The following is an 18410-nucleotide window of genomic DNA, read 5'->3' as shown; positions in this document are numbered from 1 at the left end:
AACAGAAGAAATATCTTCTCTGCCTCCAGCCTGCCAAGTGCACCATTCAACAAATCCTCAACTTGCCTGTAATTTGCACCAAAATGAATGGCCTCTCAGTTATTTTTTCCATATAATAATTACAGCACAGAAACTGGCCATCTCGGCCCTTCTAATCCGGACTGAGCCAAGTCCTCTCCTCTAGTCCTACCTACCTGCACCTTGCCCATAACCCTCCATTCCCCTCCCATCCATATACCTACCCAGTTTTTCCTTAAATGACAAAATGGACCCTGCCGCCACTACTTCTACTGGAAGCTCATTCTACACAGTCACCACTCTCTGAGTGAAGAAGTTCCCCCTTCTAAACTTTTGCCCCTTCACTCTTAACTCATGACCTCTTGTTTCGATCTCTCCTTCCCTCAAGGGAAAGAACCTATTCACATCAACTCTATCTATCCCCCTCATAATCTTAAATAGCTCTATCAAATCCCCTCTCAACCTACTACACTCCAAGGAATCTTGACCTAATCTGCTCAATCTTTCTTTGTAATGTAGATTCTGAAACCCAGGTAACATTTTTGTAAATCTTTTCTGCCCTCTCTCCCTTGTTGATAACCCTCCTTTATATTTATTGTGTCTGTCATGTCCTCACCCAGTGAATGAACTTCCATAGCCATCTAAAATGGAAAAGGGTCAATGTCCCTATGTGAGGGAAGGCTGGATAATTAAAAATTAAAAAGAGTAAGTAAACGGCAAAGGAATTAACTTGTCAAAAAAATCTGCTACAAATACCACGTAACTGAACTCGTTAATCCCCGGGATCATGTTAGCTTCCCAAGACCATCATTCCTCGTTGTCCACAACACCTCCAATCTGTAAGGAATATATACATTATATGTGTGGGTTTTTCCCAAGGGATTCAGTTTCCTCCTGCCATTCAAAATGTACTAGGGGTGCAGGTTAAATGGGTGCAAATTGGGCACCACAGACTCCTGGGCCATCCGCAAACTTTGCTGATCCAATTTACCACATTATCATTGATATAGATGACCAACATTAACACCATGTTGCTTATGCCTGCTGTACATGTCACTTCTTCTGAACCAGATCCAGTTCTTTATCATGATCTGAAAAAATGGAAGGCATTAAGTCCCCTGCTAATAATTTCCAGAGGGAAGTGGCAGGCTTTTGGTGGGGGTGGGGGGAGGGGGGGAGGTCACCATTGACCAGAAAATCAACTGGACCTGCCATGTCCTTCCTTGAAGATTCCAGCATTTAACCTGCTACTGACATTAGGATGAAACAGGTGGTTGTTCCCTTTGTTTTCTGTCCTTTATTAAATGGAATCGGTTTGCTACCATCCAATGCACAGATATATTCTCGAATCATTCGATTTTGGAAGATTTTACAACTCATCGGCTGTACGAGTGTCTTTCGAAATTCGGGAGTGTACATCGCAAATCCCTAGATTTAGCTGGCTTCTTGTCTCCTCCGCTAAGAGAATTTGACTTTTTTTCCTTCTGTTTCTCATTTTCCCCAGACCTTGGTTCCCTGGTATTTTAACAAGTTTTTTTTTGCAATAAATAATTGCTTACGTATTTCCCATTATAGATGTCTATAAAAGGGGCCCATATTTGCATTCTCTTCCTTTTTATACATCTCTAGAAACACAAGCAGGCCATTTTTATGTATCTGGTTAATTTATCTTTGTATTCTATCTTGTCTTTATCAATTTTTTGGTCCTGTACTGAGTTTTAAGATGCTCCCAATCTTCAGGCCTACTGGCAATTTTATAAGCGTCTTTCCTGGATTTGAAACCATCTTGAATTTCTTCTCTAAGCTGCCTGTGGACCACATTTTCTGCTGGAGTTTTGAGCCTGAAAAGTGAGAATTTTTTTGGATGATTCTGCATTATTTCGGTTGCATACAACCTCTGATTGTGTTTTCCGTTCAACTCCAACCAACTCTCACCTTGTCTTTTTAACATAAGCATAACAATTACAGCACGGAAACAGGCCATTAGGCCCTTCTAGTCCGCACCGAACCAAACACCCCTTTCTAGTCCCACCTCCCTGCACAATGCCCATAACCCTCCATCTTCTTCTCATCCATATACCTGTCCAACCTTTTCTTAAATAATACAATTGACTCCGCCGCCACTATTTCTCCCGGAAGCTCATTCCACACGGCTACCACTCTCTGAGTAAAGAAGTTCCCCCTCATGTAACCTCTAAACCTCTGCCCCTTAATTCTTAACTCATGTCCTCTTGTTTTAATCTTTCCTCCTCTTAACGGAAATAGTCTATCCACATCCACTCTGTCTATCCCTTTTATAATCTTAAATACTTCTATCAAATCCCCTCTCAACCTTCTACGCTCCAAAGAATAAAGACCTAATCTGTCCAATCTCTCCCTATACTCTAGATGCTTAAACCCAGGTAACATTCGGGTAAACCTTCTCTGCACTCTCTCCACTCTGTTTATATCCTTCCTATAATTAGGCGACCAGAACTGCACACAGAACTCCAAATTAGGCCGCACCAACGTCTTATACAATCTCAACATCACCTCCCAACTTCTATATTCCATGCAATGATTGATAAAGGCCAGCATACTAAAAGCCTTCTTCACCACCCTATTCACGTGAGTTTCTACCTTCAGGGAACGATGTACCGTTACTCCTAAATCTTTCTGCTTTTCTGTATTCCTCAATGCTCTCCCATTTACCACATATGTCCTATTCTGATTCTTCTTACTTTTGACCCTGAAATACATCACTTTCAAACTAAAAGTAAAATGAAATCATATTGAGATCACTGTGCCCTAAAGACACGGTTGACATCTGGAGTTCAATGCACTTACTGCACCAGCGATCGGGACCAGGGTTCAAATCCCGTGCAGTCTGCAAGGAGTTTGCATGTTCTTCCCGTGTCTATGTGGGTTTTTCCCGGGGGATCTGGTTTCCTCCCATCGTTCAAAACGTACCAGGGATATAAAGTTGATTAGGTGTGTTTTAGGAGGGCACGGGATCATGGGCCGAAAGGGCCAGTTACCATGCTGTATGTCTAAAAAGTAATTATTTACCACAATATATTCAAAGAAGCTGCCCCCCTCCCCCCACCCCAAGCCCTTATGAACTCAGTCCTTAAGGCTTCCTTTGACAATTTGATGTCTAATCTATACAAAGATTAAAGTCTCTCACAACTATTGGAGTGTTATAAGTAAAACGAAAGTCTGCAGAGGTTGAAGTAAAAATACAATGCTGGAGAAACTCAGCAGGTCAAACGGTGTCCTTGATATAGCAAAGATAAAGATACAAACCCAACATTTCAGGCTTGAGCAAGGTATCTGTAGTTCAAACTATTCACTGTTACCTCTTGATTTATACTGCAATTTAACTCTGTTAATGGTTGACGATGATGACTAGAGTCTTTTTGTCATATAGATCTATATCTATATAGATAGAAATATATATATATACACACACTATATATATATATATATATATATATATATAAAATATACGGATGCACTAAAATTTATACTTGCAGCTCCACGGGTCCATAAAATACGCTAATAAACAATGAGACTACATCAACTAGTGACTTCTTTCCCATCTTTTCTTTGTCTAAGGGTGCTTCTTTCATCCTTTCCAAACACAATAACCCTCTCACTATTGTTCCACCATGTCAAGAATCCTGAATACTTCAGTTTCCTGCACCTTGTAACCACGCCTCTGTAATCAGCTTGTTTGTATTTGTGCCCTCCGTTCATCCATCTTGATGCAAATGCAGCTTGCATTCAGATAAATTTGAATTTTATTTTTCCCGTGTTTCTGTTTGCGGGGGCACTGTATTGTTTTCACACCCTGTCCCTTCTTTGCCACAAGCAGTCAGTAATTGTGTAGCCCTTAGAAAATAGGTTGTTGATAATCTTCTGGAGAAGTTGTGCAGATCTTGCGTGACCAAAGGCATTGAATGCCCAAGGAAGCAAACTCATGAGGGGAGAAAATACTGCTGGAAGAACTCAGCGGGTCAAGCAGGCATCAGTGTAGGGAGAGGGATTGGTGATGTTTCTGGTCAAGTCCTTGCATTAGGACTGAGATTGAAGAGGAAGGACAGACTTGGCTGTGCAGTGATACTCATGACCTTGTGAATTGAACAGTCGTTCTCCCAATGGTTATGGGCCAAGGTGCTTTTGATGTGTATAAGCTGGAAAAGGCGCAGAGAAGATTAAATTTAAAGCGTCAGGGTAAGATTTAAAAAAGATCGGAGGGGCAACTTTTTGCACACGTTATTAAAATCAGCTACCTGAGGAAGCTGTAGAGGCAGGTAAAATTAAGATATTTAAACGAAAAATAGACAGATACCTGGATAGGTTGGATTTAAAAGGATACGGGCTGAATGCAGGCAAATGGAATTAGCATTGTCAACATAGACGTTGGGCTGAATGGTGTGTTTTGATGCTGACTTTACATCACTGGAGTTATTTAAGGGGGAGATTGGGGGAAGAGCAGCCCCAGTGGAAGTGACACAGAAGAGGAGTTGAGGCCTGGGCCATATCAGCTGCGATCATGTTGTTGGACAGGCCTGAGAAACCATTGGCCTACTCCAGCATATGTTTCCTTGTGGTTTGTGCTCTGGCAAAGCAATGTTGGTCTTTAGTTCTAAGGGTTAGAACTTGTGCTTTTGTTCCCATGTTCAATTCTGAGCACTGCTCCTCAGGAAGGATGTACGAGTTCATCTTTTACCTGGGGGGGTGGGGGGGGGGCTTGTTTCTGATGGATGCTATAAGTTACACTGGACAATTTTTTTTCAAAAAGTTTGCTTCCTGAAAAAAAAATTGGAGATTATGATAGACAACTTCAAGATAAACAAAAATAATTTCAGATTTTCTGTATCATGTAGGAAGTTGGAGAAACGTTAAATTTATTGAATTTAGTATGTTTGATCGCATAATGACACTGACACATTGCATTTGTTCAACTGACCTAAAAATATTTTGCCGCTAATTTTTGTTTGTTCTCAGCATCTGATGCCTCTTGTGTCAGTGTCCAGCAATAGTTGGCCAGCACTGATGGATTCCAGTTGCCCTGATTCTCCACAGTTGCAATGTCCTGATGAAACCTTTCACCATGTTCGTCAATGACTGCACTAAGATCAGCCGGGAAAGATCTTGCACAAAATTAATTTTCAATGACATGTTTGCACTTCGTGGTTTGGTAGCTTGAAGTCGACTTAAAATATGACAGGAAATCACAAAAATAGGTTATATATTTTCAAAAGGCATGTGATACAAAAGTTTTAAGGTGATTTTCGTGATCAGCAGCCCAAAATCCATAAAATACACCCAAGAGTGTTCAGAAAGTAAAATCTTCATTGTTCAATGTTATTGGAGCTCTCTTGTGTTTAAATTACAATTTCAAATCGTACCAAATTTGTTATTGTCTTCTCATTTTCTGCAGCCTGTACGAAACAGAAATTCACAAGGGCGACCATCATTTGGATCCTATCTACAGAGTTGAGACATTTCTGGACAGAGATTACTGCATGTCTCAGGACACTAGTTACAATTACCTTGACCCAAATTACTTCCCAGCAAACAGATGACAAAAAGGGCATGGTTGGGAAGGAAAAAAACAAACTCCCAGTGGGGGTTGATTGATGCTGTTCAGTGCATTACAAAATAAAAGGCTCCACTTGTTGATTTCATGCACAGATCAGAGGGTCCTGCTGTTCCAAATGTGGTCAAAACTGATGGCTTCACTGGGTACTCTCAACCATGGCCCTATGCTCCCTGTGGTCCTTTATAAATCATTCAATGGCAGCGGAACATTCCTAATACACAACAGGTTTTCTTAAGATGTATATCTCTCTCTCACATCATCTCTCTCTCTCTCTCTCTCTCTCTCTCTCACATCCATCTCTCTCTCTCACATCCATCTCTCACTCTGTCTGACATCCATCTTTCTCTCTCTCACATCCATCTCTCCCACATCTCTCTTTCACATCATCTCACTCACATCCATCTCTCACATCCATCTCTCTCTCACATCCATCTCTCTCTCACATCCATCTCTCTCTCTCACATCCATCTTTCTCTCTCACATCCATCTCTCCTACATCTCTCTCTCACATTCAACTCTCCCACATCTCTCTCACATCCATCTCTCTCTCACATCCATCTCTCTCTCACATCCATCTTTCTCTCTCACATCCATCTCTCTCACATCCTTCTCTCCCACATCTCTCTCACATCCATCTCTCCCACATCTCTCTCACATCCATCTCTCCCATATCTCTCTTTCACATCATCTCTCACATCCATCTCTCCCATATCTCTCTTTCACATCATCTCTCTCTCACATCCATCTTTCCCATATCTCTCTCTCACATCCATCTCTCCCACATCTCTCTTTCACATCATCTCTATCACATCCATCTCTCTCTCACATCCATCTCTCCCACATCCATCTCTCTCTCTCACATCCATCTTTCTCACATCCATCTCTCTCACATCCATCTCTCCCACATCTCTCTCTCACATCCAACTCTCCTACATCTCTCTCACATCCATCTCTCTCTCTCACATCCATCTCTCTCTCTCACATCCATCTCTCTCTCTCACATCTCTCTCACATCCATCTCTCCCACATCTGTCTCTCACATCCATCTCTCCCATATCTCTCTTTCACATCATCTCTCTCTCACATCCATCTCTCCCATATCTCTCTTTCACATTATCTCTCTCTCACATCCATCTTTCCCATATCTCTCTCTCACATCATCTCTCACATCCGTCTTTCTGTTTCATCCATCTCTCTCACATCCATCTCTCTCACACATCCATCTCTCTCACACATCCATCTCTCTCACACATCCATCTCTCATACATCCATTCTCTTTCACACATCCATCTCTCTCACACATCCATTCTCTTTCACACATCCATCTCTTTCATCCATCTCTCTCACATCCATCTCTCTCTCACACATCCATCTCTCTCTCACATCCATCTCTCTCTCACACATCTCTCTCACATCCATTCTCTCTCTCTCTCTCACATCCATCTCTCCCACATCCACCTCTCTCACACCATCTCTCTCTCTCACATCCATCTCTCCCACATCCGCCTCTCTCTCTCACACCATCTCTCTCATACATCCATCTCTCCCTCTCACATCTCTCTTTCTCCCTCCTCCAAACTCACGAAGTTCAGTTCCAATCTGCCGATGGAGGAGGAAGGGAAGATGGGATGAGTGCAATTGCACAGCCCAGTTATTTAATTCCAAAGGCGAGATTGGTTTCCGTGACAATGACTGTTCTCTTAACCATAATATGATGTAGATAAATGTCTATGTAGAGGAGTATTTATGGAACCATATGATAATTAGATTTGCTATTCTGTTGTGTAGTGTATAGTCCTATCTGCAGGGCTCCCTTTTGGTGTTGGAAAGAAAGATTATTTTGTGTTTTACACAGGAGAAAGAGTGTGCTGAGTTTAATAAACTAGTAAAGTCATTGGAAAGTGGGGGGGAGGGGTGGGGGGATGAATCTGGTTGTGATCCAGTGCACTATATCTGCCTAACATAACCAGCTTCTTTCGCCCAAGTATATCTCTCACCTTTCACCTCTCTGTCATCCCCTGTAAGCAGGTGTGCAGAGCACTACATGAGGCAAAGAACCTTGGGGACAACGAGCTATAAAACCTGGCCCTATTTTTCTTTGCCCCCAACGTCCTCCCTCCCCACAAACAAAGCTGCAAAGATGAAGTTTGAATACGAGTCAGTCGTCAGTGAAAGTGTTTTTTAGATGTCATGTGATATAAATCAACTATGTAATGTGTACAAAAATATGGTGAATAAAGTACAGTGGTAGTAACATCACTTTATACAACATGTATACACGTGCGTGTGTGAACACACTCTCACACACATCCACTTACTTCAAATTTAGCAGACCACCTCCCTGATCCCTTAAAATGAGAGTTGACCCCACAATTCATTAACAAAACTGCCTATCAAAGATAATCAAGCATCATAATAAATTCCCCTTTTTGTAGTCTGCACAAAAGCTCTGTTTGCTGAAAGATTGTATTTTTACTATGTATTTAAATGATCGATTGGAACCTAGTCAGCAGTGAGCACGGGCTTTGGCTTCAAATGTTTTTACTCGTAGTTGTGCATTGAATAGAACATTTTTGTACGGTTTCTGTTTCTGGCCTCATCTGTGTGTATGCAACATGTTCTTATACAGATCTGTACAACTATCAGGAGAGCTGTGAGAAATAAAACAAAAATCCACGTGAAACTAGTCTCCTTGTATTACCATTCCTGTCATCCATTCACGATTTAACACGCAGCCAGTTATCCCTTTGTAGGTCTACAGGTTTGCATTGGTTGAGCGTCTAATACCACCACTTTCTTGTGTGGCATTAGCTTAACAGGAATGTCTATTTTATTTGAAGAGAAGATTGCACAAGTACAAGCCGACGAAACAGCGTTCTCCTGTCCTCGGTGCAAAACTCACAGACACACCACCAGATGGGACACACTGACAAACAATACATATGCAGGACATGCATTTAAACCTACAAATAAATAATCATTGTATCCAGACCACGGGGAAAGTTGATTATCTACTTCAGTGGTTCTCAACCTTTTTCTTTCCACTCACATCCCACTTTAAGTAACCCCTATACCATCGGTGCTCTGTGATTAGTAAGGGATTGCTCAAGGTGGGAAGGGAAGGTTGAGAATCACTAGATCCAAATGTTACTGAAATATTTTGCTTGAGAAAAATTGTCATTGGTCATTTCCTTTGGAGTTGTGAAACCGTGCACATAACGAGTCAATGAGGTACGATTAAAACAGTGGTTTCCAAACTTACTTTCCACTCCCATCCCACCTTAAGCAATCCCTTACTAATCACAGAGCACTGATGGCATAGGGAAAATACTTCAAGTGGGATGTGAGTGGAAAGGAAAAGGTTGAGAACCACTACTTTAATCCAAAGAACATGCTGGTTAATTTCCCTCTTCAGAACCATATCCTTCCTATAATAACATGACATGTTATGTTAACATAACATAACAATTACAGCACGGAAACAGGCCATTAGGCCCTTCTAGTCCGCACCGAACCAAACACCCCTTTCTAGTCCCACCTCCCTGCACAATGCCCATAACCCTCCATCTTCTTCTCATCCATATACCTGTCCAACCTTTTCTTAAATAATACAATTGACTCCGCCGCCACTATTTCTCCCGGAAGATCATTCCACATGGCTACCATTCTCTGAGTAAAGAAGTTCCCCCTCATGTTACCTCTAAACCTCTGCCCCTTAATTCTTAACTCATGTCCTCTTGTTTTAATCTTTCCTCCTCTTAACGGAAATAGTCTATCCACATCCACTCTGTCTATCCCTTTTATAATCTTAAATACTTCTATCAAATCCCCTCTCAACCTTCTACGCTCCAAAGAATAAAGACCTAATCTGTCCAATCTCTCCCTATACTCTAGATGCTTAAACCCAGGTAACATTCTGGTAAACCTCTGAACTCTCACCACTCTGTTTATATCCTTCCTATAATTAGGCGACCAGAACTGCACACAGAACTCCAAATTAGGCCGCACCAACGTCTTATACAATCTCAACATCACCTCCCAACTCCTATATTCCATGCAATGATTGATAAAGGCCAGCATACTAAAAGCCTTCTTCACCACCCTATTCACGTGAGTTTCTACCTTCAGGGAACGATGTACCGTTACTCCTAAATCTTTCTGCTCTTCTGTATTCCTCAATGCTCTCCCATTTACCACGTATGTCCTATTCTGATTCTTCTTACCAAAATGAAGCACCTCACACTTCTCAGCATTAAATTCCATCTGCCATTTTTCAGCCCACTTTTCTAAGCAGCCCAAATCCCTCTGCAATCCTTGAAAACCTTCTTCATTATCCACTATTCCACCTATCTTAGTATCGTCTGCATATTTACTAATCCAATTCACCACCCCATCATCTAGATCATTAATGTATATAACGAACAACAATGGGCCCAATACAGATCCTTGAGGCACACCACTGGTCACCGGCCTCCAACCTGACAGACAATTATCCACTACCACTCTCTGGCCTCTCCCTTTCAGCCAATGTTCAATCCATTTGACTATCTTAAAATTTATACCTAAAGACTGCACCTTCCTAACTAACCTTCCATGTGGTACCTTATCGAAGGCCTTACTGAAGTCCATATAGACAACATCCACTGCGCTACCCTCATCCACATTCCTAGTCAACTCTTCAAAAAATTCAATCAGATTGGTCAAACATGACCTTCCTCCCACAAATCCATGTTGAGTGCTCCTGATCAGACCCTGTCTATCCAGATGTTTATAAGTACTATCTCTAAGAATTTTCTCCATTAATTTACCTACCACAGACGTCAAACTTACAGGCCGATAGTTGCCAGGCTTCCTCCTTGAACCCTTTTTAAATAACGGAACCACATGCGCAATGCGCCAATCCTCCGGCACTATCCCCATATCTAATGACATTTGGAAAATTACCGCCAGAGCCTCTGCTATTTCCTCCTTCACTTCTCTCAATGTCCTGGGGAAGATCCCGTCTGGTCCCGGAGACTTATCCACCTTTATATTCTTCAAAAGCCTTAAAACTACACCTTTTGTAATCTCTATATTCCCCATATTTACCCAATTTGCTTTTTTTTAATCTCACATCTCCCAATATCCTTCTCCTTAGTGAATACCGAAGAAAAGAAACTGTTCAATATCTCCCCCATTTCTCTAGGCTCCACACACAGTTTTCCGCTCTGATTTTCTAAGGGACCAATTTTGTCTCTAGCTTTCCTCTTACCATTAACATATTTGTAGAACTCTTTTGGATTAGTTTTCACCCTGCTTGGCATAGTTTCCTCGTACCTTCTTTTAGCTTTCCTAATTCCTCTCTTAAGATTCCTCTTACATTCAATGTATCTTTCAAACATCTCCTTAACTCCATGCTTCTTATATCTAATGTACGCCTCCCTTTTTCTTCGAACCAAGTTTCCAATATTCCTTGAAAACCACGGCTCTCTCAAACCTTTTGCCCCTCCTTTTAACCTAACAGGAACATAAAGATTTTGCACTCTCAAAATCTGATCTTTAAAAGACTTCCATCTCTCTACTACATCCTGCCCATAAAACAAATTGTCCCAATGCACACCCTGAAGTCCTTTCGCATCTCCTCAAATCTAGCTTTTCCCCATTCAAAAACCTCAACCCTTGTCCCTGACTTCTCTCTTTCCATAATGACATTGAAGCTGATGGCATTATGAGCACTGGACCCGAAGTGCTCGCCAACACTAACCTCCGTCACTTGACCCATCCCATTTGCCAACAGTAGATCTAACACTGCTCCTTCTCTGGTCGGCACCTCTACTTCTTCTTCTTCTTTGGCTTGGCTTCGCGGACGAAGATTTATGGAGGGGGTAAAAAGTCCACGTCAGCTGCAGGCTCGTTTGTGGCTGACAAGTCCGATGCGGGACAGGCAGACACGATTGCAGCGGTTGCAAGGGAAAATTGGTGGGTTGGGGTTGGGTGTTGGGTTTTTCCTCCTTTGCCTTTTGTCAGTGAGGTGGGCTCTGCGGTCTTCTTCAAAGGAGGTTGCTGCCCGCCAAACTGTGAGGCGCCAAGATGCACGGTTTGAGGCGTTATCAGCCCACTGGCGGTGGTCAATGTGGCAGGCACCAAGAGATTTCTTTAGGCAGTCCTTGTACCTTTTCTTTGGTGCACCTCTGTCACGGTGGCCAGTGGAGAGCTCGCCATATAACACAATCTTGGGAAGGCGATGGTCCTCCATTCTGGAGACGTGACCCACCCAGCGCAGCTGGATCTTCAGCAGCGTGGACTCGATGCTGTCGACCTCTACCATCTCGAGTACTTCGATGTTAGGGATGTAAGCGCTCCAATGGATGTTGAGGATGGAGCGGAGACAACGCTGGTGGAAGCGTTCTAGGAGCCGTAGGTGGTGCCGGTAGAGGACCCATGATTCGGAGCCGAACAGGAGTGTGGGTATGACAACGGCTCTGTATACGCTTATCTTTGTGAGGTTTTTCAGTTGGTTGTTTTTCCAGACTCTTTTGTGTAGTCTTCCAAAGGCGCTATTTGCCTTGGCGAGTCTGTTGTCTATCTCATTGTCGATCCTTGCATCTGATGAAATGGTGCAGCCGAGATAGGTAAACTGGTTGACCGTTTTGAGTTTTGTGTGCCCATATTGTTGTAAAAAACTATCTTGCACACATTTCACAAACTCTGACCCATCCAGTCCTTTCACAGAATGTGTTTCCCAATCTATATGTGGAAAATTAAAATCTCCCATAATTACAACCCTGTGCTTATCACAAATATCTACTATCTCCCTACAGATTTGCTCCTCTAGGTCTCGGTCCCCTCCGGGTGGTCTATAATACACCCCTACAAGTGTAACCTCTCCTTTCCTACTCCTCAGTTCCACCCAAATAGCCTCCGTGGATGTGCCCTCTAATCTATCCTTCCTAGGCACCGCTGTAATATTTTCCCTGACAAGCAATGCAACCCCACCTCCTCTTGCCCCTCCGACTCCATCACACCTAAAACAACGAAACCCAGGGATATTCAGTTGCCAATCACATCCCTCCTGCAACCATGTCTCACTAATCGCTACCACATCATACTTCCAAGTATCAATCCACACCTTCAGCTCATCCACCTTTTTTACAATACTCCTGGCATTAAAATATATGAATTTCAGAGATTTCTCAATTTTTAATCCCTGTTTTCCCTCATCTTTAATAACAACATTATTTACTTTTCCTGCCAATTGCCCTTCATCTTCTTCCAGAGCATTTCCCTTCTCTATCACCTGCCCATCCATATTCAAATACTTACTACAAACTTTCTTTGTTTGCATTCTAACCTTCTCCTTACTGCTCTGTACTAGTTTGTTCCCTCCCCCCAACCATTCTAGTTTAAAGGATCCTGAGTAGCCCTAGCTACTCATTGGTATGGATTAAGGATTGGTTAACTGGCAGGAGGCAGAGAGTCGGGATAAATGGGTGTTTTTCTGATTGGCAGACAGTGGGGTGCCGCAGGGGTCAGTGCTGGGCCCGCAGCTGTTCAGCATTTAGATTGATGATTGGAAGAGGAGACAGAGTGTAGTGTAGCCAAGTTTGCGGATGATACTAAACTGAGTGGAAAAACAAATTGTACAGAGGATGTGGGGAGGCTGCAGAAGGATATAATTAATTTAGGTGAGTGGGCAAAGGTCTGGCAGATGGAGAACAACGTTAGTAAATGTGAGGTCATCTACTTTAGTCGGAAAAATAGAAGAGCAGATTATTTAAATGGTGAAAAACTGCAGCATGGTGTTGTGTAGAAAGACTTGGAAGGGCTTGTGCATGAATTGCAAAAAGTTAGGTTGCAGGTACAACAGGTTATTAAGAAGGCAAATGTAATGTTGGCTTTCATCGCTGGAGGAATTGAATTCAAGAGCAGGAAGGCTATGCTGCAACTGTACAAGGTCCTAGTGAGGCCAGACCTGGAGAACTGTGTACAGTTCTGGTCTCCATACTTGAAGAAGGATATACTAACCTTGGAGGCAGTCCTGAGGAGGTTTACCAGGTTGATCCTGGTGATGAGTTGGTTGACCTACGAGGAGAGACTAAATCGCCTGGGATTAAACGCATTCGAATTTATGGAAACATACAAAATTATGAAAGGGGATGGATAAGATAGAGAGAGGAAAATTATTTTCACTGGTGGGTGAGACCAGAACTAGGGGACACAGCCTCAATGTGTTCAGGACTGCTTTTTGCAGCAGTATGTGGAGCTGCTCACTAGAGGGTGAGCAGTGTTAGATCTGTTGTTAGGGAATTAAATAGGGCAGGTGACGGAGGTGAGTGTTGGGGAGAACTTTGGATCCAGTGATCATGGTTCCATTAGCTTTAGCTTAATTATGGAAAGGGAAAGGTTGGGTCCGAAGTCGAAGGTCTTCGAGTGGGGGAAGGCCAGATTTGAAGAAATGAGAAGGGATTTGTAGAGAGTTGTGTGGGCTGAGCTTTTTGCCAGAAAGGATGTAGAGGAAATTTGGAGGGTATTTAGGGGTGAGATTTTGAGAGTACAGGATCTTTATGTTCCAGTTCGGCCAAAAGGCAAGACCAAAGGTTCAAGAGAGTCATGGTTTTCTAGAAAAATTAGGAAGTTCGTTCAGGATAAGAGGGAGGTAAATGTAAGAAACAAAAGATTGATGAGATGTGTGATCATTACTTAGATTGCAGAAGAACCTTAAGAGGGAAATTAGAAGGTATGAGGTGTCCATAGCTAATAAGGCGAAGGTGAATCCTAAGGGTTTTTACAGATAAGTGAATAGTAAAAGGAGGGTTAAGGATAGAATAGGTCCACTGGATGATGGGACCGGTGAATTATGCCAGGAACCATATGAGATGGGGGAGAAATTGAATGATTTTTTTCTCATCTGTATTCATGAGGGAAAGGGACATTGACTATGTGAGATAAGTGAGGCAAATGGCTTAGTTATGGAAAGGATAGGGATTAGTAAAGCGAGGGTTTGGAGCTTCTAGGATCAATAAAGGTGGATAAGTTTCCTGGTCCTGATGGGATTTTTCCCAGGATGTTAAGGGAGGTCAGGGAGCAAATAGCAGGGGCTCTGACAGTGATTTTTCAATGAGGGTGTGGTGCCGCGGGATTGGAGGGTTGCAAATGTAGTTCCGTTGTTTAAAAAAGGCACAAGGTGCAGGCCAAGTAATTGTCGGCTAGTAAGTTTGACTTCAGTGGTGGGGTAAGTTATGGAGGGTATTCTTAGAGATAGTATGTACAAATATCTGGATAGGCAGGGATCGATCAGGGGCACCCAGCATGGGTTTGTGAAGGAAAAGTCGTGTTTGACGAATCTTGTTGAGTTTTTTGAAGAGGTGGCAAGAAAAGTGGATGAAGGTGGGGAGGTTGACATGATCTATTTGGACTTTAGTAAGGCTTTTGATAAGGTTCCGCATGTAAGGTTAGTAAGGAAGGTTCAGTCACTAGGGATTAATAGAGAGATAGTGAGATGGGTTCAGAGGTGGCTGGAAGATAGACAGCAGAGAGTCATGGTGGAAAACTATCTGTCAGGATTGAAGCCTGTGATAAGCGGTGTGCCTCAGGGATTGGTGCTGGGACCCCTGTTGTTTATCATTTATATCAACGATTTGGATGAGGGAGTGGTTAACTGGGTAAGCAAATAAGCAGACGATACAAAAATTGGGGGAGTGGTGGATAGTGAGGATGGTTCTCTTAGATTACAGAAGGATTTGGTTTGTTTGGAAAAGTGGGCTGAAAGATGGCAGATGGAATTTAATGTAGACAAGTGTGAGGAGCTGGATTTTTGAAAAAATAACCAAAATGCAGTTAAGGGGAGGGCATTGAGGGATGCAGAGGAACAGACGGATCTTGGAGTTATGGTACAGAGTTTCTTGAAGGTAGATCCCCATGTAGACAGGGTGGTTAAGAAGGCGTATGGTATCCTGGCTTTCATAAATCATAGTATAGAGTATAGGAGCTGGGAAGTGATGCTGTGTCTGTTTAAGGCGTTGGTGAGGCCAGGTTTGGAATATTGTGTTCAGTTCTAGTCTCCAAATTATAGGAAGGATATAGATAAGGTGGAGAGGGTGGAGAGAAGATTTACAAGGATGTTGCCTGTCTTACAACATCTAGAGTACAGAGAAAGATTAAGGAGACTGGGACTTTATTCATTGAAACGCAGTCGGCTGAAAGGAGATTTTATAGAGGTATTTCAAATTATGAAGGAAAGAGATAGACTACACCTGAGTAGACTCTTTCCCCTGAGGGCAGGGGAGATTGGAACAAGAGGGCATAAGAGTAAGGGGGCAAAACTTTAGAAGAAATGTTAAAGGATGCTTCTTCACTCACAGAGTGGTGGCAGAATGAAATGATCTTCCAGATAGTTGTAGCAGGGTCCTTTCTGTCATTTAAGAGGAGGTTAGATGGGTTCATGGATGTGAGGAGGTTGGAGGGTCATGGGTGGAGAGTGGGAGGGGGGGGAACTAGTGGAGTTGTTCAAGTGAACCAGTGTGAACTCGAAGGGCCTGTTTCCACACTGTAAACTGTTATATGGTTATAAGATTCAGGGGAGTAGATTTAAGACGGAGATGAGTAAAAACTGTTTCTCCCAGAGAGTCGTGAATCTGTGGAATTCTCTACCCAGGGAAGGATACTTCATTAAACTTATTAGTTAAATAGATTTTTACATAAAAAAGGAATTGAGGTATATGGGGAAAAGGCAGGTGGGTGGAGATGAATCTCAATGATCAGATCAGCCATGATCTCATTGAATGGCGGAGCAGGCTCGATGGGCCAGATGGCCGACTCCTGCTCCTATTTCTTATGTTCTCATGAGGAGTTGAGGGGTAAAGTTTGGCTGGAGCCTGGCTTGCGCTGCCATTCTTCAAACAATGCCTTGCCACCTCTGAGGAACATCGACCTCAATATCTCAATCAGGAGACCACACGTCCCTCCTGCGCAGTTGTTCCAGCATTTCCACAACTGAGTCACCTCAATGTCTCGCTAATGAAACATTACCAAAAAACTTGCTGCATCACCCAATCAAGTGTCAAAAGCTGCAAAAAAACCTGCAAAAGCTGGTTTTCTGAAATAAAAACCAAATGCCAGAAATACTCACCAGGTTGGGCAGCATCTGTGTGAAGAGAAATGGTTAATGATTCACGCACTGGACCCTTCATGACATAGTCTTGTACCTGAAATGTTAACTGCTTTGCTTTCCACAGATGCAGCCTGACCTGCTGAGCATTTTCTGTTTTTAATGTGCAATAAAGTGTCTTGAGTGGACTTTAATAACTTAATAACTCAGGTGAAGTGACCGTCAAAATGTCTTCACTGCTTTTTTATCAATGGAGACCTATTTTTCCTTCAGTGCCACTTGCTACAATTGATGATGATTGAACTCGTGATCACGGTGCAGAGTGGCAGGTTTTCCACTGCTTGAAGAACAGTGAGATCCCATGAGATTTTGTTCTGTACATTAACCACAGGAGATCTCCATGAATGCAGCTCAGAATATCTCACATACGTCATGGACTCCATTGCCTAGGGAAGGCAGCCATCATATCCTGGATATACTCTCTTCTCATTGGAGAGAAGGCTCAAGGGTGTGAAAACATGCACCAACAGGCTTAAAGATGTTTTTTTTCCCCCACAGCCATCAGGCTCCTGAATGAACTCCACAGCTGTGGGTCTCCTGCTACCCTTGCTTGGTGCTAATTGATCTTCCTTTTCATTGCAATCCTCCATTCTATACATTGTGCCCTTTTTACTCCTGTATGAATGTTGGAGATAATCTGTTAGCCTGCTCGCAGAAGAACCTTTTGAACAGCTGCAGCCCCAAATTTATACCATCCGTCCAAAACGTAACCTCCCTCTCTGCTTCTTTAAGATGTTCCCCATCTCATTATCTAAGCTCTTGGTCATCTGGTATCTCCACACCTGACACTGCCAAATTCTGATTGACTGTACTCTAGTTGAGCACCTTAAGATGCCTCGCTCTGTGGAAACCCACACCACCAACCCCTTCAGATGAGAAGGAGCAACTCACCTTCCTCTCAAATTCATCTGCCTGCTCCACTTTCCAAGGATAGCCATCAATTATGAAACCTTTAGGGTTCATGCAATTAATGATGGTGTCTTGGAGTATCTTCAGACCAAGGGAACATAAAGGCAAAGAGTCAGTTATCGTACTAATAACAACACTTCACAGCAATACAATATTCGTTAGTGGAAAGATTTCTCCAGTTCTCCTCTCAATGGTTTCTAACTTACAGAACAAACAGAAGTTGGAGGGACTGTTCCGGGCCCAAAGGACCCCAAAACCCTGCAGCAATAGATATTCACCAAGACAAATTGTTACTTTAACAAAAGTGGATTTTATACAACTTTAAACATGAAAATAGAATCAAACTTTAACTTATCTCTATACTTAACTCACCCAAATGAACCCCCTTCTAATTCTAAGCGCATGTGATTGATGTGCGTGTAAATTTAAGAAAAATTCTTTGATTCACAGTCCAATCTCACTTCTCACTCCTCCAAGTTCACTGGTTGCAGGCAATTCTTATACTGTGCACAGAATTTAACATGTATAAAGTTCACCAGGCTTTGGTGCTCGAAAGGTAAATGTTTACTGCTCAGGAAGGTTCTTGTAGGGCAGGGGTGTCAAACTCAAATTCACGGAGGGCCAAAATTAAAAACTTGGACTAAGTCGAGGGCCGAACTAAATATTTATTGAAAATTTTCAACAACGTCTCCGTGTTTTCTCTTCTTTCAACATATGTAATGTTAAACTTTAGGATATAACTTTAGG

The 18410-nt window shown here is 42.5% G+C and overlaps 1 protein-coding gene across 4 annotated transcripts in view; it reads left to right on the top strand.

Moving 5' to 3' along the window:
• The window catches only part of zzz3 (zinc finger, ZZ-type containing 3), a 162131-nt gene extending 153840 nt beyond the window's left edge, over window positions 1-8291 (top strand). For all 4 annotated transcript variants that reach the window (XM_069939306.1, XM_069939303.1, XM_069939305.1 and 1 more), the window contains one exon: window positions 5447-8291. In XM_069939306.1, coding sequence (XP_069795407.1) covers window positions 5447-5591 — 145 coding nt within the window. In that variant the 3' untranslated portion in view covers window positions 5592-8291. The remainder of the gene's footprint in view (window positions 1-5446) is intronic.
• Window positions 8292-18410: the final 10119 nt, after the last annotated feature.

Source organism: Narcine bancroftii, chromosome 5 (assembly GCF_036971445.1).
Source record: "Narcine bancroftii isolate sNarBan1 chromosome 5, sNarBan1.hap1, whole genome shotgun sequence".
In the NCBI taxonomy this organism is placed as follows: domain Eukaryota; kingdom Metazoa; phylum Chordata; class Chondrichthyes; order Torpediniformes; family Narcinidae; genus Narcine; species Narcine bancroftii.
Note: the sequence above shows the minus strand (reverse complement) of the source record. Positions and strands in the feature narration are given on the sequence as shown.